General features: G+C 40.5%; 2 protein-coding genes across 2 annotated transcripts in view; both read right to left on the reverse strand.

Annotated features, from left to right (window-relative positions):
* Positions 1–1,812: 1,812 nt before the first annotated feature.
* Positions 1,813–10,292, reverse strand: LOC132880621 (tripartite motif-containing protein 16-like). The gene is made up of 6 exons (XM_060913797.1): positions 9,669–10,292; positions 3,638–3,733; positions 3,237–3,482; positions 2,945–3,116; positions 2,687–2,746; positions 1,813–2,553 (listed from the first exon to the last, which is right to left on the reverse strand). The coding sequence occupies exons 1-6, from the start codon at positions 10,257–10,259 to the stop codon at positions 2,024–2,026; spliced, it is 1,695 nt and encodes a 564-aa protein (XP_060769780.1). The 5' UTR covers positions 10,260–10,292; the 3' UTR covers positions 1,813–2,023.
* A 13,622-nt stretch (positions 10,293–23,914) lies between these two features.
* LOC132880637 (E3 ubiquitin/ISG15 ligase TRIM25-like) overlaps positions 23,915–27,086 on the reverse strand; it is a 25,643-nt gene continuing 22,471 nt past the window's right edge. Inside the window, exon 6 of the mRNA XM_060913798.1 lies at positions 23,915–24,868. Coding sequence (XP_060769781.1) covers positions 24,336–24,868 — 533 coding nt within the window. The 3' untranslated portion in view covers positions 23,915–24,335. The remainder of the gene's footprint in view (positions 24,869–27,086) is intronic.

Raw genomic sequence — 27,086 nt, forward strand, 5'->3', positions numbered from 1 at the left:
TATAGTATATCTCTCATTCCCTCTCTAACCATCCCTCTTTCTATCTATCTACGCATATCTCTCTCTCTATCCATCTATCTATCCCTCCCTATCCCATCTCGTTCTATCACCTCTCTCTTCATCTCCCCTTCTCTATGCAACGGCCCTATCCCCCACTTGATTGACTTGACTTGATTCATTGATTGCACTTCAAATAATAAAAGCTGTTTACTTTGTTAACCTAACATGTTTTCTGTTGGCTCAATTTACCCCACACAGTGGCTCATCTTACCCCGTGCATGGGGTAAGTTGAGCCACTTGACATTTTTTTTCAAGAGGTAATATCACTCTAACCATAAGAGCTTATCAATTATGTTTTGCTCAGATAGTAACAGTACACTTTGAAATTTGGTATGGTGTGTAGACTGGAAGCAAAAATGGCTTTAACATGTAGTTATGATGAAAAATGTAAAAAGTGGCTCATCTTACCCCACTCTCCCCTACAGTTATATGCAATTAATTCTTAGTTAAATGAGTGAAATTGTAAATGTGATCTGGCTCATCTGGACTGATTTCCTAACATGTCATTTGAATGTAGAAAGGCTTTGGCCTTTATCTTAAAACAATCCAGTGCCCTGATGTTGTTATGCAGTTATGAAGCACAATATACATAAAAACTCCTGTGTTGTTGTTGTTGGACTTTAGCTGTTAATGTGATTACTCATATTTCAAGTGGAATTTCTCAGTCCCCTCATTTGGGATACTTTTCATGAACTGGCCCTCATGATGAACGAATTGAATAGACCTGGTCTAGACTATCCTGGTACTCAACCCAGAAGTGAAAATAAAGGGTTTTGCTGCGTGCACTGACTGCCATTCACAACCAGACATAAAACCACATTCTAGACGCTAGTCACTAGATGGGGCTGTTGCGTGATTTGAACTTGATTCTGTTCTTGGCATCCTAAAACTGAAAAAAAAAAATAAAAATGAAGAGGCATGCTATGAAGTGTTTTCATTTCAAATTAAAGTTTGCCCTTTAAATTTTGCTCCTTGTATATTTGACAAGGTAAAAAACAGATAATTTAATAATGTAGTATTGTGATTAAATCAGCGCTAGATGCCACCAGAAAGCACCATTTAAAGTCTCTAATTTTTAAAATTTTCCAGGGGAGCATGCCCCCGGACCCCATAACAGCCTTTGGGGCCCACCGGGCCGGGCCAGCTTTTACAGTCTGGGCTCAGCACCGCTCTGACATTTATTTTCTGGGGAAAGCCCTGCTGATGTGGATCAATACAGTGGCTTGCTGACATCCTGACCTCAGTATTAAAACCTTCTGTTTGAAAATGAGTTCAGCACAGAAACTTCATCACTGGGGGAAACTTTATTCTCCTGTGCGTTTATCTTTTATTCTGCAAAGCTTTGATTGTAATATTTAAATAAAAATCCCAAACTCACAGATAAACCTTGATTTATAAGGTTCTATCTGCAGGCCAATCATCATCCAGGCTGAATATGGGATGAACACGACATCGGCAGCCTGAACCGATCATGTACTGGATGTTCTAATGGAGTTTAAATATTGTTCAATGTTTTACAATCAAATCTCAGGGTTTAGAAACAACTTCAGATTTGAAAACGTGAATGTGGATTTTTCATCTTAGAACACAAGCAGAAAAATCAAATTCATTCCAAAAGTGATGTTTTATTTTTATATAGTGTGACCTGAACAGGTTTAAAATGTTGTTCTGTTCTGGCTTTATTACTGTTTATTAGTTATTTAATGCGACGCTGCTTAATATGAAACAAACAGAACTTTATAACACGAAGGTCATGAGATCATTTTCTTTTTAAATTTGACGAGTTTCTTGTCTGACAGTTAATTTTTAACATTTCCTTTTTAATTATTTTAAATTATTCATCTGTTTTAATTTAAATATTAAAATGAGTGTTTTTGTGCAGCTGGATTGTGTTCTAGTGAAACAGACGACTGAGCAACAATGTGGCAACGTGCAGGAATTTTACAGAAAACACTACATACTTTTATTCTGGATCATACAATCTCACTGTAGAACCATAAAACAAGTAGAACCCAGCGTATAGAGGCTGAGTGAATGTGGTCTGGACTCTGTGGAGGAGCTTCATCGTGTCAGAGACGCTGTAGAAGGACAGAGTTCCTGCACTGTGATCCACATACACTCCTATTCTGGAGGCTGATGGAACTCTGAGATCAGTCTTAATGTTGTTGTGATAGAAAGAGAAAAAAGAAGAAGAACACCACAGTCTCCAGGACTGATTGTTGTGTCCAAACACACACTCATGACCCTGACCTTTCCTTCTGATCTCTTTATATGAGACTGATATGCACACACCACCAGCAGGGCTCCACTCCACCTCCCAGTAACAGCGTCCACACACACTCTCCTTACACAACACCTGCCACCAGTAATCAAATCTCTCTGGATGATCAGAGTAACGCTGCTCTCCCTCACTCCATCTCACCACTCTGTTCTTCTCAGACAGAATGAGGTGACGATGTACCGTGTTGGGATCCAGAGTCAGATAACAGAAATCTAACAAAAAAGAGAAAAACAAACTGAACAATGTGAACATGTTGGGTTAAATTCACACAATATATTTATGTGAAGTGTGTGTGTGTGTGTGTGTGTGTGTGTGTGTGTGTGTGTGTGTGTGTGTTAGATGTACATTTCAGAAACTCTTCTCTGCTCTGTGGTTCTGGTTCTGAAATGATCTGAACTGCTGCAGCTGTGGAGAGAAAAATGGAAACATGAGTTTGTGTAAAAGATGGAAAGAGTTTAAAGTGATCAAATCAGTTTATTCATTTTAAATCAGTGTTTTAGTTCAAAGTGTCGGGTGAATAAAGTGTCTGCAGAAAAGAAAGCAGGAGCGTCGCTAAGAAATAACACATCACTGTGTTTCTCCAGCAGGAACAGCTCCTCTTACCATGTGGAGGGATTTTGTTGAATTCCTCCTCACAGAATTCCTCGAGTCTCTTTTTCAGATCTGAGAGAGAATTCCTCACTCCATCAAATGAGAGATGTTGATGGACAGTGACGCTGGATGTGTGAAAATTTGGTCTGTTGAATGGAGGAGAGCGACGTCCAGAAGCTAAAACCTACAGAAAGCAAATGAAATGTAAAACCCACTTGTGATGTCAGACAGGGACCTTTATTGTTCCCTTAATGAGAGGTGTTTTAGAGAGTGTGTGAGGAACAGCTGGCTCTGTAGATCAGACAGTGAGTGTTACCTGGAGGAAATGGATGTGATCGTGTGTGTGTGAAAGCTGCTCCAGCTCAGTGACTCTCCTCTGAAGATCAGCAATCTCCTGCTCCAGTTGCTCCAGGAGTCGTTCAGCTCGACTCAGTTCAGCCTTCTCCTGATCTCTGATCAGCTCCGTCACCTCCCAGCGCTTTTTCTCCATGGAGCTGATCAGCTCAGTAAAGATCCTCTCACTGTCCTCCACTGCTGTCTGTGCACTGAGCTGTTAGGACACACACACACACACACACACACACACACACACACACACACGAGATTTAAAGCTCCTCTATCATTCCCTCTCTTACTGGGACTGTAAATGACTCGTCCATGTTGTGTGTGTTTCTAGGAGCAGCTCTGTCTCTGCTCACTGCTCACCTTTATAGTGTTCACAGCCTGTTTCAGCTCCTGCACCTTCTTCTGCTTCTCCTGGATTCTCTGCTGGGATTTCATCTGCTCCTCCTTTAACTCACTCTGAGGACAAATAAAATACATTCAGCTTTTTATACAGTACGAGCGAACTGGTTCCATATTAATGTCAGTTCAAAGTACATTCATGTTTCGCTCTGAAGGTTATGTACTCTGTGTGTGTGTGTGTGTGTGTGTGTGAGAGAGAGAGAGAGAGAGAGAGAGAGAGAGAGAAATGTTCACTAACTGATCTGGGCTGGGTTTCCCGAAAGCCTCTTAAAGCTAAGAGAGTTTTAAATGACCTCTTAAGATCCATCATCAAGCTAACGTGGTTTTCCCGAACAACATCGTAGCATGTTTTCTTCTTTTCTTTTCTAAAACGTGATTGGATTTTTCGCAGGTGACACTGAGACAGTCTATCAGTAATCACTAGGGTCATGTCACGTCCATAGACTGGATAAAATCAAGATACATGATTTCTCAGCAGCATTATTTAACACGATCAGTTGATGGCAGAATGGAAGGAGGCGGTTCTGCCATCAACTGATCATGTTAAATAATGCTGCTGAGAAATCATGTATCTTGAGTAACATTTGACCAGTGGGACCTGTACTTTGACTTAAAACAGATACGCAGAACCTTTATTTTTAAATACATTTCTGAGTGGATAGTATCTCCATCCTTGATTCTTGTATGCTGCATAAATGGGAATAAAAAAATATTTTTGAGAGTTAAAATCGATTGCAAGGTTGGCATTGGAGCTGTCCCGCTGAGCCAGCCAGCCCTGAGTGCGTGACGTCATTGCGGTAACCAGTTTTAAGGCCAAGGCCTTTTACAGCTATAGACCGAAGTCATATAAATACAAATTTTTGGTGAAAGTAAGAAATACCGTTACCGACTTGCTCAGCTAAGACTGATTTTACTTCCATTAAAACAGGATGGGTGTTATAACTTATGCAACATACATGTACATGCATGCATTTTCACTGATAAACCATAAAAGGCTAATTACATAATCAGATGAACTGAGACAATCACATTCTGAAGCAAATTAAATAATTTTATACTGGTAACTTAAACACACAATACAAGTTACAAGTATTAATCTAAATGCAGGTAAACAAAGAGTTGCCTTTGTTGTTTTTTTTATCCAAATGAGAGTTGGAGCTTACCCGTCTGTGTTCTCACTTCTTGAAGGCCGATTGTTTTGAAACAATCTGACTTTCAGTTGTTCGTTCAGTTCTCCGTTCATTCGTTTCTTCCATGTAAGGGCGAGATGACAGCGATATCCAGTTTAGAAATCAGACAGCTGCTCCACTCATTCTCTCCATATGGAGTACTCCGCCATTACTGCTCAGCTCAGGCAATTACTAAAACCCGGGATGGAACGGGACATCACTGGTTTTAGCAACAACCGTGGGGAGGTCACTGCCCGAGTGATATGTCCCACCCCGTTCCATCTCGGGTTTTAGCAACAACCCTCGGCTCACGCTCCAGGAGGACTGGTGCAACTGAACTCACTTTAAAAAAATGAAATAAAATAAATACTTTCCTTTTCTTGTTTTCTTTTTCTTTAATTGTTCATACTGCACCCTGTTTTAATACGGGCTTATTGCCAAATTCTCGCAAAACGCGTCCAAATCTTTGCAGTTTGAACATTCTTGGGCCATGAATGCAATGTAAATCCACCTTCTGTCATGTTGCTGGCGGGTGCAGCAACACATCTACATGGCATGGCGATAAATTAGCTCAAAATGGAGGATCGGAGTAGCAATTAGCTCTGTGTTTTAGTATAGCGGAAATGGCGATGAGACCGATAGACTTCCTGCTGTGATGTTACGGACGTCAAGGTCATTCACTCAGACCGCTACCTATATAAATCATTTTAATTGTAAAAATTATGATATTAGATTTATTGTTAACGCTTAAAACTATTCCTGTGCCATTCTTGAGGTCTCAAGGCATTTATAAATGAAAGTGAAGCCATGGCTCTGTGTATATGCTTTAAGTAATGAAGTTGGGTACTATGTCCACCTTCATCCATCCATCCATCATCTGTAGCCGCTTTATCCTGTTCTACAGGGTCACGGGCAAGTTGGAGCCTATCCCAGCTGACTATGGGTGAGAGGCGGGGTTCACCCTGGACAAGTCGCCAGGTCATTACAGGGCTGACACACAACCATTCCACACAACCACTTGCATTCACACCTACGGTCAATTTAGAGCCACCAATTATCCTAACCTGCATGTCTCTGGACTGTGGGGGAAATTGGAGCACCCGGAGGAAACCCACACAGACACGGGGAGAACACGCAAACTCCACACAGTGTACCGTAGGTGCAATTAGTTTTAAGTGATCAATCTAATTAAATCAGTCTCATTAATAATCTCATTAAATCAGTCTCATTAATAATCTCATTAAATCAGTCTCATTGATAATCTCATTAAATCAGTCTCATTGAATCAGTCTCATTAATTAATACCATTAATTTTGGTGCTTAATAATAAATTACCAAACAGCTAAATTATGGTATATTCCAAATTATTATGATCACTTACCATATTACATAACTCATATGCACCTTGGAATTCTTTTGAGATTGGGCTACTTCAAAAATATTAGGCACAACAAATAAACACACAGTTTCAATAATAATTGAATTTATTATAACAAAGATAAAAATGAATAATGGCAGTTGAAATATATACAAATATGATATATACTTGATGAGCGTGTGTGTGTGTGTGTGTGTGTGTGTGTGTGTGTGCGTGTGTGTGTGAGAGTGTAGGGGGAGGTGACCATGTGTTTCTAAGTAGAACAAAAGAGTTAGCTTTAGTTGCTAGCTAAGATGTGTGTGTGTGTGTGTCCACATGGTAGAGGCCTTGTGGCCTAAACAAAAGGTTAGCCTAGCTTGCTAACGAGACAAAAGAATTAGCCGTGTGTTGCTAGCTAAGCTAGCTTATAACATTACTAAATCCACTGAAGTCTTGATGAGGTAAAAAAATATGTAATAATGAAATTAAGGGTTAGAAAGGAATAGAGAGAGAGAGCATGCAAAAGCCTATCTATTAAGCAATTGAGAGATCAAAACAAAATAGAACAATCAATTCAACACCGAGTGTCTACAGTGTACACAATTAAACAATTCCTGAGTTTAATTCACACTCCTTAATAAAGCTAATTCCTAAGACTAGTTTTTGCCCAAATGCCAGTCTCTTACTTCAGTATCTTGCTCCCAGTGCAAGATTATAGAGATGTTCCGAAACTTTTGGAGTCCACAGGAGCACGTGAGTCGCTTCTGTAGAAAGCAGAGAATTCTTGGTCCGACGCTTCATAGTTTGTGGGAAGAAAGTCTCTGATCAAACAATGTGCACAGCGCTTTTTAGTCAGAAGGAATCCGGTCGCTTCTAACTTTTAATTAAACTGCTTGGGCTGCAGTCATACGTACTTATAATAAACACATAAAAACCGGTTGTAACTTGTCCGAGTTAGATCGCGTGATTCTGGATTTTTACCGTGGCCAGTGGTAAACAAAATGCATTAAATCGTGGATGCTCTGAGAGCAGATGTCTCCTTTGTCTGTTACCGTGTGGTTCACAGAGCCGAGGAGAGAGTGTCTCTTTATGCCTACGGATGCAAGTCCTAGAACCAAAGAGGAAGTGTGGTGGATTTCCGGGTCACTTATAGAGTCGGGGTGGTAGTGACGTCATGGAGGACGTGACGTAGGTGATCCCGCCCAGCCGTGACGTAGGTCACCGCGGAAGTTAGTTGATGGGATTTGTAGTCCTTAGATGGGACGTGACTGTTGGTGAGAATGAAGTGTGCCTTAGTTACTCATGGCTTCATGGAGGATGTGACGTAGGTGATCCCATCCAGGCGTGACGTAGGTCAACGCGGAAGTTGGTTGGTGGGATCTGTAGTTTCTTAAAGGGACTGTGGCATTGTACTTACAACAGAAAGGCCCTCGCCGGCCACTGGGCTCGAACCCGGACCTTCTTGCTGTGAGGCGACAGTGCTAACCACTACACCACCATGCCGCCCCCTGTCCACCTCTGCTAATTATTAAATAAATATACACAAAACAGGATGAATATATTTCAGTATGTTATGGAATTACGTATGGATATCAGAATGTCACATTTATATCACTATCTTTGAATCAAATTTAGCTCCATTAGGCGATTGATTAACTAATTTAGTGTTACAGTATAAATGAGACACATTTCTGCACCTCTAATGTTGTGTGTGTGTGTGGGAGAGAGAGAGGGGTTTTGATCTGCGTGTAGTGTGTACCTAAGGAGGTTGAACTGACGACCTTCTATACAAGGTTGAATATATATTAAACCTCCTTAGGTACACACTACACACAGATCAAAACCTCTCTCTCTGTGCACTTATAAGCAGTGATGGGAATAACAGCGTTAGAAATAAACGACGTTACTAACGGCGTTACTTTTTTTAGTAACGAGTAATCTAACTAATTACTTTTTACATCGTTATAACGCCGTTCCCGTTACTTACAATAAAATGCTCTCCGTTACTTTACTAAAGCTGTTTTCATCTGGCATGCTGCTCGCTCAGCCTTTCTTTCCTCTGCTTTAGTGTGGGGCGGGGAGATGCGAGACAACGGCATAGTAAGCCAATCAGAGTAGATTTGGACAGCATACTTAGGTAGGCGCCGCCTACTGCACTCCTGCGCACACTTTCAATCAGAAGAGCCAGCAATGGCGAGCGGTCAGCCCAACACTGCGCTTTCACATTGTAAATACAGCCATTACTTTTCATTACTTGAAATAAAAGGCAAAAATGTCTACGTGCAATGCAAATTATGTCGAGGAACAAAGCGTTTGTCCTCGTCAGTGGCCAGTAATTAGTAACATAATTTTAATAACTACAAAAATATATTAAATTTGATAGATGTCTTATCTCACATTGTCCCACAAAAATATTAATATAGTGTAGATAATGTTACTAATTGGTTCTGTTAAGTGTCCATTTCAGTCATTAAACACATTTAACATTCACTTTTATTATGATTACACTAACTGAATTTGATTTTTTTTTTTGGGGGGGGGGGGTGTAACACAAAATGTAATGGAATAATTACTTTCCCTGGTAATTAGTTACTTTTATGACAAAGTAACTCCGTTACTAACTCAGTTACTTTTTGGGAAAAGTAACTAGTAACTATAACTAATTACTTTTTGAAAGTAGCTTGCCCAACACTGCTTATAAGGGAGAACATGGCCCACTCTGCACTGTGGAGAACAGCTGAAATAATCCTGACTGCATGATCGGGGGGTAACAGTGAAATGAGAGAGCACGGGGAACACATTTACCTCATTATTGAGCTTATTATTTGTTCATTCTTTCATGTGAACATTTGTTTATTTAATTAAAAACACCCTTGGAAAAAAAATTGGCAAAAACATTAAATAGTTTCATTAATTAATTACCATATTATAGATGTAATACTTCCAGATGATACTATATATTATTTTAAACACTTTATATTTCATTAGATTTTGGTTAAAAACAAGCGCCATGTGATGTTATCGACTGGATTTAGCAACTACTAATGCCTTCAGCAACGACAGTATGATTGCCTTTAGCAGCTACTAATGCCTATATCGGGACACAAAATGCAAAGATGCTCTTCGTCCTGTTGCTCTTTAGACTCCTTCTTATAAGTGAGTTCGGGAAAACCACATACAGAGACAACGTTCATTCCTTAAGAGAGTCTCTCAACTCTCTCTTTAGGTCTAAAGGGCAACGTTATCAGGAAACCCACCCCAAACCAGATTACCACCATCACTGAAGATAAATTTAACACTCTGTTCACCAGAACACAGACAATTTTAATCAGCTTTTACAGAATCCTTCTGATTGAGACACACATTGAAATTAAAGTTCAAATCATATCACTGACTAAAGCACCTGTTTCTAGATGGGAAACTATAATTAAGATGATTTAATTCTGGAAAGATTTCTAGTTCTCACCTGTTTCTCAGCTCTTTCTGCTGCGGCTGTGATGGTGTCGTGACCTTTGTGATGATCCATCGTACACAAATAACAGATGCAGGTTTGATCAGTACGACAGTAGATCTCAATCAGCTTGTTATGTTCAGAGCAGATCTTCTCTTGCAGTTTTGCTGAGGCTTCAATTAATGTGTGTTTTTTCAAAGCAGGACGTTCAAGATGAGGTTTCAGATGAGTTTCACAATAAGAAGCCAAACACATCAGACAGGACTTGACGGCTTTGTGTTTTCTCCCGGTGCAGAAATCACACTCCACATCTCCAGGTCCAGCGTAACAGTGAGCAGGAGAAGCAGCTTGGACTTCAGTCTTCTTTAGTTTCTCCACCACTTCATCCAGCATGTTGTTTCTGCGTAGAACAGGCCTTGTCGTGAAAGTGTCTCTGCACTGAGGACAGCTGTAGACGCCCTTCTGATCCTCCTGATCCCAGCAGCCATTAATACACACCTTACAGAAACTGTGACCACAGGGGATAGTTACCGGATCCTTCAGGAGATCCAGACACACTGGACACATGAACTGGTCCTGAACTACTGAAATACTGGCTTCGGCCATTTTCCTGAAATCACACCGAGAGAGAGAGAGACTTCCTGTTTCTGTGTGTGAAAGACCAAGAGAGGAGGCACGCAAACACAGAGAGATCATGAACACTCCTCTATTAACCATTTCATCTCCCTTCAGTGCAGAAATATAACCCATGTTGCTGTACTGATTAGAATTAATTTCATGACATTTTATGAAAGTTGATTCATTGGACTCGACTAAAATGTCCAAAAAAAAGTAAAAAAAAAAATCATCAATGAGAATTGATCATAAAGAGGACACAGAAGGTCACTGGTTAATGGTGATAGTGGAGATTAATGATAAACATTATATCTTACTATGTATGGGTGGTTATAACAATAATGCGATCAATAGAGGCATGTACTCAAAACGAAGTAAATTTGTTAACGAATGGAAAACATCATATACTTCAGTAAAAGTGATAATGGGCGGAGACTTTAACATAGCCCCTGATTCATGGTTAGATCGAATACCTCACAGGAATCCACAACCTGTTTACAGCCACATTATACTGAATTTGTGAACAACAATGAATGTAATTGATTTTTGGAGGTCATCAAACCCAACTTGTATTCAATATACATGGTTTAATGCTGCAGGAAACGGTCAGTGTTCAAGACTAGATTACTGGCTTATCGCTTGTGAGCTGTATAATGATATTTTAGATTGTGAAATTTCAGCCTCTCCGCTCACAGACCATTGTACGATTAGTCTAAACCTATTCACGTCTCAGCAACATAAGATCCTTCCTAATATCTGGAAATTTAATCACGACTTATTACAGCACGGTGAATTTTGTGATCAGGTGAAGTCTCTTATTTTGGAGGTTGAAGAGTTAGACATGTCTGATAGGAGTAAATGGGAATGGTTTAAGTTTAAGCTCAAACAAATAGCAATTGGCATGGGTAAAAAACTTTCACATACCGTATAAGGAAACAAGAACAAAAGGGTCTGATTGATAAAATTAATACATTAGTAAATAACACACAACTATCCTTCGAAAACATTTCAGAATTACAGTCACTGCAGTCTCAACTAGATGAAATGTACACAATAAAGGCAAATGGAGCTTCCACTCGACCAGGAGCTAGATGGATCGAACAGGGTGAAAAAAGTTCATCATACTTCTTCGGACATGAAAATCAAAGACAAACTCAGAAAAAAATGAGTCAGCTTATGACCAATGATAATATAATAGAAGATCAGAAATGAGTACAGGATGAAATTTGCTTCTTTTATTGTAACTTAAATTTAATAAATCAGAATGTGACGTCTTATTTTATCCCATCAATGATGACATAAAAAAACTGGATGAAGAAGACAAAGATACACTTGATGAGGAATGAACTATAACAGAAATTGAAACTGCATTAAAACAAATGAAAAATGGTAAATCACCAGGAATCGATGGCTTAACATCTGAATTTTTAAAATATTTTTGGATGTATATTAAAAAAATATATTATATAGAGCATTTTTAGAATGCATTCACAAAGGATGTTTATCCGCGACTATGAAGACAGGCTTAATAACCTTGCTACCAAAACCCAAAAAAAGACTTCTTGTTGCTAAGCAATTGGAGACCTATAACCTTACTATGCAATGATTATAAATTACTTGCCTTAGTATCTGCTAATCATCTAAAACATGTACTTGTAAAACATGTAGACGAATATCAATCAGCCTTCATGAAGGGAAGATATATTCAAAACCACGTCCGACTGATTCTGGATATGATTGATTACCAATCAATTATTCAGTCAGATAGTGTCGTTTTATTTCTAGAATTTTTCAAAGCATTCGACACTGTGGAACACGATTTTATGTTTATAAAACTCAAAAAACTTGGATTTGGAATCTTTTCTTAGGAGCACCCATGCTTCTCATTCCTGTGGATCGCTGACTGAAGAAAAGCTGTTTAGGAAGTTGTTTTGCGTCCATTTTAACATGTCCATACCACCTCAGCCTATTTTGCTGAAGCATAGCCTCAATGCTTGTTAAGGAGGTTCTATCAAGAATTGCAGCATTGGTAACACGATCATACCATTGGGCGTTCATGATGGATCGTAGGTATCTTCAGTGAAATTTCTCAAGTTGTTTTACTTGATATTGGTACGTAGTCCATGTTTTTGACCCATACAGGAGCGTTGGTATCATAGTGGCTTTATAGACTCTTATTTTAGTTTTCAACTCAAGTTCGTGATGATCAAAAACATGCTTACGTAGCTTGCCAAAAGCTGTTGCTCCAGCACTGATGTTGTTATTAATTTCATGGTCAAGGGAAATATCACTTGACACATAGTTGATGAGATATTTAAAGTGTGGGACTACCTTAAGAACAGTTCCATCCACAGAAATTTCAGGTTGGGTGGTGATTGGGATGGAGGTGTCAGAGGCAGGTCGACACACAACCTCTGTTTTAGTGCAGTTCAGTGATAGCCTGAGTCTTTTGTAGGCTTCTGCAAAGGCATCTGTGATTCTCTGCAAGCCAGCTTCTGAGTATGAACAGAGCGCAGCATCATCAGCATACTGAAGTTCCACAACTGAGGCTGTAGTCACCTTAGTTTTAGCTTGCAGATGACATAGATAGTTTATTGATATGATGGTACAATCTGTATTCCATGATTAGAAGAAGAACAACAACAACTTTATTCATCACATGTACACTTGTGAAATTCCTCTCTGCATTTAACCCATCTGAAGCAGTGAACGCACACGTGAGCAATGAGCACAAACACGTACTCAGAGCAGTGGGCAGCCGTGCTACAGCAGCCAGGGAGCAGTTAGGGGTTAGGTGCCTCGCTCAAGAGCACCTCAGCCTAAGGCCACCCCATGTTAACCTAACTACATGTCTTTGGACTCTGGGGGAAACCGGAGCACCCGGAGGAAACCCACGCAGACTCTACACAGAAAGGCCCCCGTCAGCTGCTGGGCTCAAACCCAGAAACTTCTTGCTGTGAGGCGACAGTGCTGACCACTACACCACCGTGCTGCCCAGATTATGTAGATTCGGCTTGGCGACATGCAGGATAACACCTGTGAAGAGATCAAACAATGTAGTGGCTACACAGCCTTGTTTTACACTAATTTTCACAGGAAAAGGTTCCAGTTCTTCATCTTCACAGGGAACAGAAACAGTCATCCCATCATGGAGAAGACGAATCATTGTGATCAGTTTATCTGGGCCCCAGGAATTCTCCAAAGAACCTCTCTATTGACTGAGAGCAAAAGATACTAAGAAATACTGAATAATGCAGAACTCCAACATCATGAAGCTGAGAAATTTACTGGATTTATTGTCTTTTTTTTTAAGAGACTAACAAGCTGCTGTTCCATGAAACCCGGTTACAGTATTACACACAGCAGGGACCGAATAAACCATTCATCTCATAATGAATCAATATTATTGATTATATTTATGATAAGACAAATTTTCAGTCTGATTGATTGATTCCAAACAGTAAAGGAGATATAAAAAAAAACAAAAATAAAAAATGCAATAATCAAAACATCGTCATAAACAAACAGAATAGTGTAGCCACAAGGCAGTAACATAATATTATTCGGAAAGGATTAGGAAGAAGTAAATAACTTATCAAATCCTAACCCTCTATACCACTGCTAATCAAACGTCACTTTCCACCATAATAAACTATATATACAGAAGAAAACAAAAGCAACAAACAAAAAATAAAACATACCAACATACGAAGACATACCAACATGGTATAATATCGACCAAATCAAATCATATATCCAGATACTTATGTTATGCATATACACACACATACAATACGTACATACAGTACATACATATACACATATACACATACCTATAACTATACACATATCCATACATACACAGACACCCATAATATCATAATTATGCATATTATGCATATATATTATATACAATTATGCATATGTACACACACACACACACACATATACATATATATGGGATAGTATACAGGAACATCTGCAACCAGTATGGAATAGAAGTACCCAAGTCCCAATGGGCCATACCACAGAAGGTGGCTGAGAACAACAGGGCCAAGGTTCTGTGGGACTTCAGCTTCCAGACTGACAAACAGATCCTGGCTAACCAACCGGACATAGTGGTGGTGGACAAAGAGCAGAAGAGGGTGGTGGTGATAGATGTGGCGATCCCAGCTGACGCCAACATCAAGAAGAAGGAACATGAGAAACTTGAGAAGTATCAAGGGTTGAAAGAGCAGCTGGAATGGATGTGGAAGGTCAAGGGTTGTGTGGTCCCCGTGGTAGTGGGGGCACTTGGGGCAGTAACCCCCAAACTGGGAGAGTGGCTCCAGCAAATCCCAGGAACAACATCTGAAGCCTCAGTCCAGAAGAGTGCAGTACTAGGAACATCGAAGATACTGTGCAGAACCCTCAAACTCCCAGGCCTCTGGTAGAGGACCCGAGCTTGAGGATGACATGGATACCACCCCCCCCGCCGGGGGTGAGAAGGAGATTTTTTTTTTATATATATATATGTGGCACGGTGGTGTAGTGGTTAGCGCTGTCGCCTCACAACAAGAAGGTCCTGGGTTCGAGCCCTGGGGCCGGCGAGGGCCTTTCTGTGTGGAGTTTGCATGTTCTCCCCGTGTCCGCGTGGGTTTCCTCTGGGTGCTCCAGTTTCCCCCACAGTCCAAAGACATGCAGGTTAGGTTAACTGGTGACTCTAAATTGACAGTAGGTGTGAGTGTGAATGGTTGTCTGTGTCTATGTGTCAGCCCTGTGATGACCTGGCGACTTGTCCAGGGTGTACCCCGCCTTTCGCCCGTAGTCAGCTGGGATAGGCTCCAGCTTGCCTGCGACCCTGTAGAAGGATAAAGCAGCTAGAGATAATGAGATGATATATATATATATATATATATAGCCACATATATACATTTGTATTATCAATAAAATGTTTTTTTGTAATTCCTCCTCCCTTTACCTTATAAAGATCTGTTCCTTATACCTTTTTTTGAACTGGTTTATAGTTGTACATTTCATGAGCTCCACATTCAAACTGTTCCATAGCTTTACTCCACAAATAGAAATCTCATCTCATCTCATTATCTCTAGCCGCTTTATCCTTCTACAGGGTCGCAGGCAAGCTGGAGCCTATCCCAGCTGACTACGGGCGAAAGGCGGGGTACACCCTGGACAAGTCGCCAGGTCATCACAGGGCTGACACATAGACACAGACAACCATTCACACTCACATTCACACCTACGGTCAATTTAGAGTCACCAGTTAACCTAACCTGCATGTCTTTGGACTGTGGGGGAAACCGGAACACCCGGAGGAAACCCACGCGGACACGGGGAGAACATGCAAACTCCACACAGAAAGGCCCTCGCCGGCCCCGGGGCTCGAACCCAGGACCTTCTTGCTGTGAGGCGACAGCGCTAACCACTACACCACCGTGCTGCCCACAAATAGAAATACTGAACATTTTTAATGTTGTCCTAGGACTGCGAGTTTTAAATTTCAATTTCCCCCTAAAATTATAGCCCCCCTCTCTATTCAAGAACATTGTTTGAATATTCCTTGGTACTTTATAATTCCTTACTTTGTACATTATTACGGCAGTTTTATATTCTATAATATCCCTGAATTTTAAACATTTAGAATTTAAGAATAGTGAATTAGTATGATCTCGGTAACCAGCACTATGAATTATTCTTATAGCTCTTTTTTGAAGTATAGTTATTGCATGAAGTGAACATTCATACGTATTTCCCCACACCACTGAGCAGTAATTTAAGTACGGTAAAACCAGGGAACAGTAAAGAATGCGGAGTGAATTATAGTCCAGGACATGCTTAGCTTTACTCAACACAGATATGCTTCTTGATAATTTAATTAGTATGTATTTTATGTGATTTCCAATTAATTCTATCATCTATTATTACCCCAAGAAATGTATTATTAGAAACTCTTTCAATATCAACACTATCTATCTGTACATTTATTGCTTTATTTATTTTATAATTATTAAATAACATGATTTTTGTTTTGGCGGCACGGTGGTGTAGTGGTTAGCGCTGTCGCCTCACAGCAAGAAGGTCCTGGGTTCGAGCCCCGGGGCCGGCGAGGGCCTTTCTGTGCGGAGTTTGCATGTTCTCCCCGTGTCCGCGTGGGTTTCCTCCGGGTGCTCCGGTTTCCCCCACAGTCCAAAGACATGCAGGTTAGGTTAACTTGCTACTCTAAATTGACCGTAGGTGTGAATGTGAGTGTGAATGGTTGTCTGTGTCTATGTGTCAGCCCTGCGATGACCTGGCGACTTGTCCAGGGTGTACCCCGCCTTTCGCCCATAGTCAGCTGGGATAGGCTCCAGCTTGCCTGCGACCCTGTAGAAGGATAAAGCGGCTAGAGATAATGAGATGAGATGAGATTTTTGTTTTAGACAGATTTAATGATGATTTATTTCGATCAAACCAACTTTTTAACCTGCACAATTCTGAAGAGATTATGTTTTCTAACTCCTATAAATTTGTTCCAGAACAAAACATATTTGTGTCATCTGCAAATAATACCATCTTAAATATCTTTGATACATGTATCATTTAGGCGGCACGGTGGTGTAGTGGTTAGCGCTGTCGCCTCACAGCAAGAAAGTCCTGGGTTCGAGCCCTGGGGCCGGCGAGGGCCTTTCTGTGTGGAGTTTGCATGTTCTCCCCGTGTCCGCGTGGGTTTCCTCTGGGTGCTCCGGTTTCCCCCACAGTCCAAAGACATGCAGGTTAGGTTAACTGGTGACTCTAAATTGACCGTAGGTGTGAGTGTGAATGGTTGTCTGTGTCTATGTGTCAGCCCTGTGATGACCTGGCGACTTGTCCAGGGTGTACCCCGCCTCTCGCCCGTAGTCAGCTGGGATAGGCTCCAGCTTGCCTGCGACCCTGTAGAAGGATGAAGCGGCTAGAGATAATGAGATGAGATGAGATGAGACGTATCATTTAAATAAAGAATGAACAGTTTAGGACCCAATACTGACCCCTGGGGGACACCACAATCAATATTCAAACGAGATGACACAGTCACCCAACTTCACAAATTGTGTCCTGTTACTCAAATAACTTCTTATCCAATTTAATACAACTCCCCTTATCCCATATTGTTCCATTTTATTAATTAATATATCATTATTAATAGTATCAAAAGCTTTTTGAAGAGCAATAAATATCCCAGCGACATATTTTTTATCATCTATAGAGTTACTGATTTCTTCAATTGATTCCATTAGTGCCAGCTCTGTTGATCTATTTGCTCTAAATCCATATTGACTATCACTGAGTAGTTTGTATTTTTCAATGAATTTATCTGATCTGTTATTGAATAGTTTTTCAAGAATTTTGGAGAATTGAGGAAGTACAGAAACAGGTCTGTAATTTGTGAAGTTGTGTTTGTCCCCAGATTTATACAATGGAATTACTTTTGCTATTTTCATATTGCTTGGAAATGTACCGGTTTGAAATGACAAGTTACAGATGTATGTTAATGGTTTAGAAATCCCCCCAATAATACTTTTCACAAGTTTCATATCAATATCATTACAATCTGTGGATATTTTATGACTACATTTATTAACTATATCAATAATTTCCTTCTCATCTACTGATGTAAGAAACATAGAACAAGAATTCCTCTTTATAATATTATCAATACAATCATCATTTGTTACCGGATCAGAGATATTTTGAGCTAATCTTGGTCCAACATTAACAAAAAAATTATTAAAACTATTATCAACTACATCCATGTTATAATTTTCAATACCTTTGTCATTCAATTATTTAGGGTGATGTATTTGTACAGAGCCATCTTTAATACTATTTAATATATTCCATATTCCTTTAATATTATTTTTGCTATTATATATTAATTTACCATAATAATCCTTCCTGCATCTCCTTATGATACTTGTTAACTTGTTTTTATATTTTTTTATATTTATTTTCTGCCTCTTTGGTTCTTAATTTAATAAATTATCTATATAGAGTATTTTTCTTCTTACAGGCATTTTGTAATCCCTTAGTAATCCAATGTTGGTCATTATAGTTTTGTTTTGTACTATATTGCTTCAATGGGCAATTTTTATCATATAATAATTTGAATATACTTAAAAAGTTATCATATGCTCTATCAATGCTATACTCTATATAAACTGATTCCCAGTCTTGTATTAATAAATCATTATTTAATGCAAACATGGCTTCCTCAGTCCTAACTCTTCTATACTTAAGTTTATGGTCTGTCACATTTCTCTTATGATTACAGTCATAAATTATAAAAACCGGTAGATGATCACTGATATCATTGATTAATATTCCACTTATAATGTTATTATCTATATCATTGGTAAATATATTATCTATTAAGGTAGCACTATATGGTCAGTAATTCTGGTGGGTCTGGTAATTTTTGGGTGGAGACTCATACTGTACATGGTATTAATAAATTCCTCAGTCATACTGTGTTTATTAGGGTTTAACAGATCAATATTAGTATCCCCACAAATGAAGATAACTTTTTTATTATCCACTGTAAATGTCTTTTCTACCCAGTCCTTAAACGCCTCTATACTAGTTTCTCTCTCTCTCTCTCTCTCTCTCTCTCTCTCTCTCTCTATATATATATATATATATATATATATATATATATATATACAGCTAATTAATACATTTCTATTTTTTTCAATATTAATTTTGATTGTTAAACATTCTAATAAGTTATCAATAACCGTTGTCATGCCATCTATTAATTTATAATTCAAATTACAGTCCACATACACCGCCACTCCTCCTCCACCTTTATTTTTCCTGTTTATAGAATTAAATTCATATCCAGCCAGTTCGAAATCCACTCCTTTGTCCAGGTCAATCCAGGTCTCCGATATGGCAATTATGTTGAATGGATGAGTAAACTGACTTAAGTATCTCTTGATGTGTTTGAAGTTAAGCCAAGTTTACATTAGACCGTATCTGTCTCGTTTTCTTTGCGGATGCACTGTCCGTTTACATTAAAACACCTGGAAATGCCGGGAAACGGGAATCTGCCAGGGTCCACGTATTCAATCCAGATCGTGTCTGGTCCGGTGCTGTGTAAACATTGAGAATACGCGGATACACGGATACGCTGTGCTGAGCTCTAGCTGGCATCGTCATTGGACAACGTCACTGTGACATCCACCTTCCTGATTCGCTGGTGTTGGTCATGTGACGCAACTGCTGAAAAACGGCGCGGACTTCCGCCTTGTATCACCTTTCATTAAAGAGTATAAAAGTATGAAAATACTGCAAATACTGATGCAAATACTGCCCATTGTGTAGTTATGATTGTCTTTAGGCTTGCCATCCTTCCACTTGGAAGTGGTAAGTGATACGCATACCCGATATGCACTGAGATCACACACACAGCGGCTCAGTCCCGAATCACTGCTCGTGCACTTCACTCGCACGCTCTGTGAGCTGCGCAGGGACAGAGTGCGCACCCTCCAGAGGGCACTCGCTGTTCAGGGCGGAGTGATTTGGAGCGCAGGATGCCTGCGGAGCCGAGCGTATCCATGTATTGGCGTTGCTGTGTGCACGCTAATCGTGTATTGGCGTTGCTGTGTGCACGCTAATCGTTTTAAAAACATTAATCTGATTATCCGCTGATACGGTCTAATGTAAACCCCACCTTAGTGTCCATGCTTCTGCTGTTGAAGTGTATTATTGATCATTTCCCCACAGCCTCAGTGGACTGATTGTACTGTTCCTCTGTGTAATGGTGGTAATTGTCATTAATGGTTGAGAAAAAGTTATTGTCCGGGTCTATGTCCAATAGTTTATGGTCAGTGAATTCATGTGGTTTCAGTTCCAGGTTTTCATAATCAACAAGCATTTGCGTTAACCGAGTAGTGTTCCGAGTAATGGATGAAAAAGTTATTTCGGTGTGTGTCATGGTTGAGTTTGGTGTCGTGTCACGTCGGTATTGATTACTGTACAGTCCCGATAGCATCACTGGTATTTGTCCAAGTCCTTGATGTTCTGTATGACCAGAACTCTAGCCTCCTCTGGTGTACCGTTCAGCTTCATGAACACTTTGCAGTTGGTGATCCATGTAGATTGAATTTTATTTTCTTTCTTCAGATGTTGTGCTTTTCTGGCGATGTCAGCATTGCGTTTTGTCAGGTGCTCGTTGATGTAGAAATTTGTACCTTTCAGTTTCCTTCCCTGTTTTATGTTTCTGATTGATGAATCTCATGATGGCAGTGTTTCCCTTGTCTCTCCTGGGTAGAATGTGTCAGGCCTCGATGTTGCTGCAATCAATATCGATTCCCTTTGAGTGTAGGAATGCCGACACTTCTTGCTCCACAGAGTTGTTGCCCAGTTCATCAGATTCTCCCTCCCTTGTCATTGCTTTTGCATATGACTGGGGTTTAATCTGAATCCCAGTGACGATGACATCGTTCATCCTGGTGTACTGTTCCAGTTCAGCAACTCTGTTCTCCAGGTGGGTGAGATGCCGCCAATCCTTCTCGGCGTTCTGCAGCCTGAGCGACTTCACTTCCGTCACCAGGTCCAGGATGGTTTTCTGTTGTTGTTTAATAACAGAAACTTCTTCTGCCAGAAAGTCAAGTGACTTTTTAATGTCCTCGCCTTCCTCGGCTGTAAAGTTCTTTTTTGGTGGCATAATTCACCAATAAAGCCATCCAATTAGTTGACATGTTTGGAGAGTCGTTTCCTCACCTCACTGCCTTTCTGAAGTTTTCCGCCAGAGGAAGTGACATCAGCGTCTATCTTCGTCTACTGTTAATTGGCGTTCTGATGTGAGTTCAGCAAAAATATTGGAAATGGTTCATTTCTTGTAGCGTCACGTGTCCACTAGCATCCTCTAGTGGTCAGAAATGATAAAACAATAAGTTTAAATTGCAGTCATTTAAATTTAATGAATAAATCACTCAATTTTTTCATTTTCTGAAAATTTATAAAGAAATAAATGGCTAAAGTGAGATAAAGGAATTCTTTAAAGTGAATTTGATTTTATTGTAGCTGACACATGAATGTTAAATGGTAAATGTGGCCAGAGATCATACTTGCCAACTTTTCAAAATTCTCATGGGGGAGAAAAGGGAGTGAATGACATTTTCAGTTGGACGAGGGTATGATGCGCGGTTGAAATGATAAAAACAGTGGATCCCAATTAATTGCAAACCATTTGAAATTTATTCAATTAAAGAGTTTTTGAATTGTTGATATTGTTCTATCAATTACTATAGGTTATGGGATTCATGTATCAGGCATAAGACAGCTCAGAGTGAAAAATCTGAAATAATTCTCTTGTCTTGAATTTTAATATAATAACAATGAAAGGGAAGTCTTAAATCAGATTTTTAGCTGAAAAATCTCATGCCTGAATATTGTATACATACAGAGACCCACAGGAAATAACAAGTGATGCTTTAGAAGAATGTTTATCATTTCTTAAAATAGTCACAGTGAATGAAAGTATTATTGGATTGCATCAAAGGTGTTTTGCTTCTGTAAGCTCATGTAAAAATACAGAGAACTATAATATCATATATAAATTAAATACAATTTTAATAAGATTTAACCAAAATAATAACAACTCAATTAAATAAATACTGCACTGTCTTAGTACGACTAAAATGCATGTCTCTCACGAAACACTTTGCAACAGAATTTTTAAAAAGCACTAGAAATCCTATCAAAATCCTAATGGAATGCATCAGAGGAATTTGCTCATTTGCAAACTTTGACTGAAAGTTTTCAAGCAAAATTTAAAAATGGCACTATAAATCCTACCATACTATCACAATATACTCCACAAAGAAATTCACTCAAATGCAAAATTTTAGTCCGACCAAAATACACTCACTAATAATCTTTCACTTAAAACCTGAAAACTCGATCAAAATCAATCACTTTCCAGATAATTCACTTGTAAACTTTCACTTAAAACTTTCAAACATAAATTCAAAATAGCACTAAGACACTACCACACTATTCAAATACACTCATCAAAAAAATTGTGCAGAGTGCAGAGCCCATCCCGCTGGAATGTGTGCATTTCCCTCTGCACTCGACTTTTACGGACTTTCCCCTGAAGATGACATCTGGAGAAGAACTTCTTCAGGTAAGGTCACTGGCTTTGTGAGCTAGGGACACTTCGTTTTGTTTGTAGGAACCCTCTACTCACTTCCACAGAACTGTCATGTTGTTTTGAGCTTTGCAATGGTTTTAAAATTAACGTTTTGTATCAGCAAAAAGGCATGCCCCGGCCACTGCCGTGTTAGCGCTTTCCGGTTGAAATCGCAAGAAACGAATTTCCTCAAAACACATCCGATTGACGTGACTGTGGTAGCAACTCAACGTATGCACTCCCAATCGTGCAAAAATAGACCTAGAAAGCATTTCACTCTGGAGTATTCCTTGAAGGATGGAAATAAAGCAGAAATATTTCACTGTCGTCTGCACTTCAGTTCTGCTGAAATATTTTCCTCATTCTGTCAGTTTGGAATTTAGTGAAGAGTGAAAATGAATCGAAATAAATTCCTCTTTATTACCACAAGGGGAGTCAAAACCTGATTTGATTTATTTTGCATTGTTTATTGCTAATAGAAGTCCCACTTTCTCATGAGCAGATTGTTGAGATGGAAATGAAGTTGGTAGATGAATATGTTTGAGATCAGAGATCCTGAGTCGCCTCAATCAGTCATTAGATGTGTCTTTGAGAAGTAGGAGAACACTGGAGAACCAGGAGGAAACCCACACTGACACGGGTCATTTTACCTTTGGGTCATTTTAACATTGTTAACAGACTGAAATGAATCTCCTGAAAGGGAGAAGAAAGAAATCTGCTCGTAGTGTTAACACAAGACTTTATCTAATCCCAGTCAGTGCAGGGTTCAAACCCCATCCACTAGAAATATCATTAAAATCAAAGGGAAAGGCAGAGACGAGGCGAGATCATCAACAGGAGATCAATCCAGAATAAACACGGCTCACAACTGAGGAGATTTACAAACACATTGGAAGGGGTCACAGTAACTGAAGGGTCCATGTGCATTTTATAACAACAGACAGGAACTGAGTGGAGGAAGTGAAGTTATTCAAAATGTATAAAGGCGCCCTCTGGTGGTCTGGAGGAGAAATGTCCAGGTTAAATACTACAGTGTTCATCCACGTTTATTTTATTTTTATTTGTGAACACACAGGTCTAAAATAATTTCACTTCAATGAGCTGTTACTATAGAAACAAGAACATATTAGAGCAAGCTCATTAATACAAACCTGCACTACTGTCAGAGCTGCTGTTATAGAAAATTAATCAACACCTTCTGACCAATCAGAATAGACAACTGGAACAGATTTTTTTTTTTTTTTTTTGCTTTATTTGATTGAAAATTAAAAGTATTTAAAAAAAAAGTTTTTTCAACAATCATGTTGAGAATCTAAATCAGGAGTCAGACCACAGACAGATCCAGTTCACAGAAACAGATTTATCATCATTACTCACACAGACAATATATGATAACATTAAAAGAGATGTTTTTTGGAGGAAAAAGTCAGTTGTAGGTTTACAGTGATTTCCACAAAGACATATTTAAGACACTGTAGTTATTTCCCACAGATTAAATAATCTAAAAATATCCATCCAAAGTGGAGAAAACCCCCGTTGCGTATCAATACAGCAGCTTGCTGACATCCTGACCTCAGTATTAAAAGCTTCTGTCTGAAAATGAGTTCAGCACAGAAACTCCATCACTGGGGGAAACTTTATTCTCCTGTGCTCTTATCTTTTATTCTGCAACGCTTCGATTGTAATATTTGAATAAAAATCCCAAACTCACAGATAAACCTGGATTTATAAGGTTCTATCTGCGGGCCAATCATCATCCAGGCTGAATATGGGATGAACACGACATTGGCATATTTTATAATTTAAATATTAAAATGAGTGTTTTTGTGCAGCTGGATTGTGTTCTAGTGAAACAGATGACTGAGCAACAACTTGGCAACGTGCAGGAATTTTACAGAAAACACTACACACTTTTATTCTGGATCACACAATCTCACTGTAGAAACCCAGTAGACCCCAAACCCAGCGTATAGAGTCTGAGTGAATGTGGTGTGGACTCTGTGGAGGAGCTTCATCGTGTCAGAGACGCTGTAGAAGGACAGAGTTCCTGCACTGTGATCCACATACACTCCTATTCTGGAGGCTGATGGAACTCTGAGATCAGTCTCAATGCTGTTGTGACAGAAAGAGAGAGAAGAAAAAGAAGAACAGCACAGACTCCAGGACTGATTGTTGAATCCAAACCGACACTCATTACCCCGTCCTTTCCTGCTGATGTCTTTATATGAGACTGATATGGACACAACATCAGCACCGCTCCACTCCACCTCCCAGTAACAGCGTCCACACACACTCTCCTTACACAACACCTGCTCCCAGGAATCAAATCTCTCTGGATGATCAGAGTAACGCTGCTCTCTCTCACTGCCTCTCACCGCTCTGTTCTTCTCAGACAGAATGAGGAGACGATGTACCGTGTTGGGATCCAGAGTCAGATAACAGAAAACTAAAATAAAAGAGAAAAACAAACTGAACAATGTGAACATGAATATCTGCGCTGGGGGCGTGGTCACGAAAACAGCAGTTCGGTTGCAGTGAAAACTTCTCTGTAGAACCCTGTCACTCCCCCCTCCCCCCACTCTGGGCTCAAGAACACAACAAAAGGGCAATAATATAACAGCCAATCAGAATTCAGATACATTCTGTTGCCAAGTAAAATTGTAACCTGTCAAAGTTCTCGAGCCCTCGTGCTGTTTTACCGTTAGATCAATCACATATCAGCTTAAACTAGCATTCTAAACCTAGTTAAAGATCCCACAGAAGAGAGCGACTCCCCCTGCCAGCCTCATGGAATTGAATAAGTTGACTTGTCTGTGAAGATTCTCAAATCATCCAGGTCATCGTAAACTGTGGGTGGTAGAAAAGGGCAACTGGACTTGCTTGAAGATTCTTGAAAACCTTTCACCTCTCATCCAAAAGGCTTCCTTAGTTCTGTCTGACTAATAGGGAGTCTCAGATATTTATCCTCTCCTGGATCAGAATCAGAATTCTGATGACAAGCTCATCTAAGGTGTCGTTGAGGCATCATGTTGGTGTGGGTCACTGGAGGCTGGGTGTGAACGGCGAGTTATTAGGGTGATCAAAGGATTGCCCGTTAGGGTGATCAATGGAAAGCTGACTCTCTCTGTCCTCCTGTGAGTCACTGAAAACAGCTGGGTCCTGGCGTACACCAAGCCGTCTGGGAAGAGTGTCCAAGACCGCATTGTAGCTGGTTGATAAATGATGTCTTAGACCCCCACCTCTGTTCAGTGATGGCCGTTCCAGGTTGACAAAAATGGCTTCTTTAACTCCTCGCTCATACCAACGAACCTCTCTGGCTAAAATGCGTACGTTAAAATCCTGAAATGAGTGTCCTTTGTTGTTAAGATGAATGTAGACAGCCAAGTCCTGGCCTGAGGAGCTGGCTCTCCTGTGTTGAGCCAAGTGCCTGTATTGAGGTATTTCACTCACGTGACCAAGTCATGTGATGCTGCCATTTTGGACGGCACGGCTCGAATCAGTTTGAATGCGAGGAAGGCGACAAACGAAAAACATAAAAGAAAAAGGAGCGAGATGCAGAAAACACCTTCACTATCCAGCGACGTAGGGCATTTACAGGGCGAGCAGAGGGAGAGGTATTTGCAAAAATTGAGGTTAGCAGGCTTAGAGAATGACGTTTACCTGCTTCCACCAGGATTGTTCACTGACAGCTAAGGTTTGTTCACATTTTCATTTACTTTCGGTCCTCAGGATAAACAAAATGTTATTAAATGTCATTGAAATAACTTCTTAGTCTGTTGAGACATGGCCCGGTATAAGTTTTTCCTTTACTGTATTTACTAGTTTACTGAGCGCGCTCCGGGGCGGGCTGGCTGGCACTAGCTAGCTAGCGCTCCGGGGCTGGCTGGCTGGCACTAGCTAGCGCTCCGGGGCTGGCTGGCTGGCGCTAGCTAGCGCTCCGGGGCTGGCTGGCTGGCGCTAGCTAGCTAGCGCTCCGGGGCTGGCTGGCTATCGCTAGCTAGCTAGCGCTCCGGGGCTGGCTGGCTATCGCTAGCTAGCTAGCGCTCCGGGGCTGGCTGGCTGGCGCTAGCTAGCTAGCGCTCCGGGGCTGGCTGGCTGGCGCTAGCTAGCTAGCGCTCTGGGGCTGGCTGGCTGGCTAGCTAGCTAGCGCTCCGGGGCTGGCTGGCTGGCGCTAGCTAGCTAGCGCTCTGGGGCTGGCTGGCTGGCAAGCTAGCTAGCGCTCCGAGGCTGGCTGGTTGGCTGGCTAGCTAGCGCTCCGGGGCTGGCTGGCTGGCTGGCTAGCGCTCCGGGGCTGGCTGGCTGGCTAGCTAGCGCTCCGGGGCTGGCTGGTTGGCTAGCTAGCTAGCGCTCCGGGGCTGGCTGGCTGGCTAGCTAGCTAGTGCTCCGGGGCTGGCTGGCTCAGTAAACTAGCAAATCCAGTAAAGGAAAAACTTGAGACTGAAAGGTTTTAACAGTCATCCAAATGACTGAACGTAAACAGTGTTACAGTAACATACCAGCTACTGTTGTTGACATTAGCTAGCTTGCCGTCCAAAACGGCGGACACCGGGGCGTCACGTGACCCTGTGACGTCAGGTGAAATACCTCAATAGCGGTTGTTTTGTTTCCCCAATATATGTGTCCATGCATTCCTCACTGCACTGAATCGCATACACTATGTTGTC

The sequence above is a fragment of the Neoarius graeffei genome, chromosome 2, assembly GCF_027579695.1.
Source record: "Neoarius graeffei isolate fNeoGra1 chromosome 2, fNeoGra1.pri, whole genome shotgun sequence".
NCBI classification, from domain to species: Eukaryota; Metazoa; Chordata; class Actinopteri; order Siluriformes; family Ariidae; genus Neoarius; species Neoarius graeffei.

Bases quoted from the DNA above. Each gene is read 5' to 3' on its own strand.
- LOC132880621 (XM_060913797.1), bottom strand. From the start codon at position 10,259: ATGGCCGAAGCCAGTATTTCAGTAGTTCAGGACCAGTTCATGTGTCCA. The intron at 3,734-9,668 runs GTGAGAACTAGA...ATTTGTCCTCAG, and splicing joins CAGAAAGAGCTGAGAAACAG to AGTGAGTTAAAGGAGGAGCA. The intron at 3,117-3,236 runs GTCTGATCTACA...TGCTTTCTGTAG, and splicing joins TCCTCCAGGTAACACTCACT to GTTTTAGCTTCTGGACGTCG.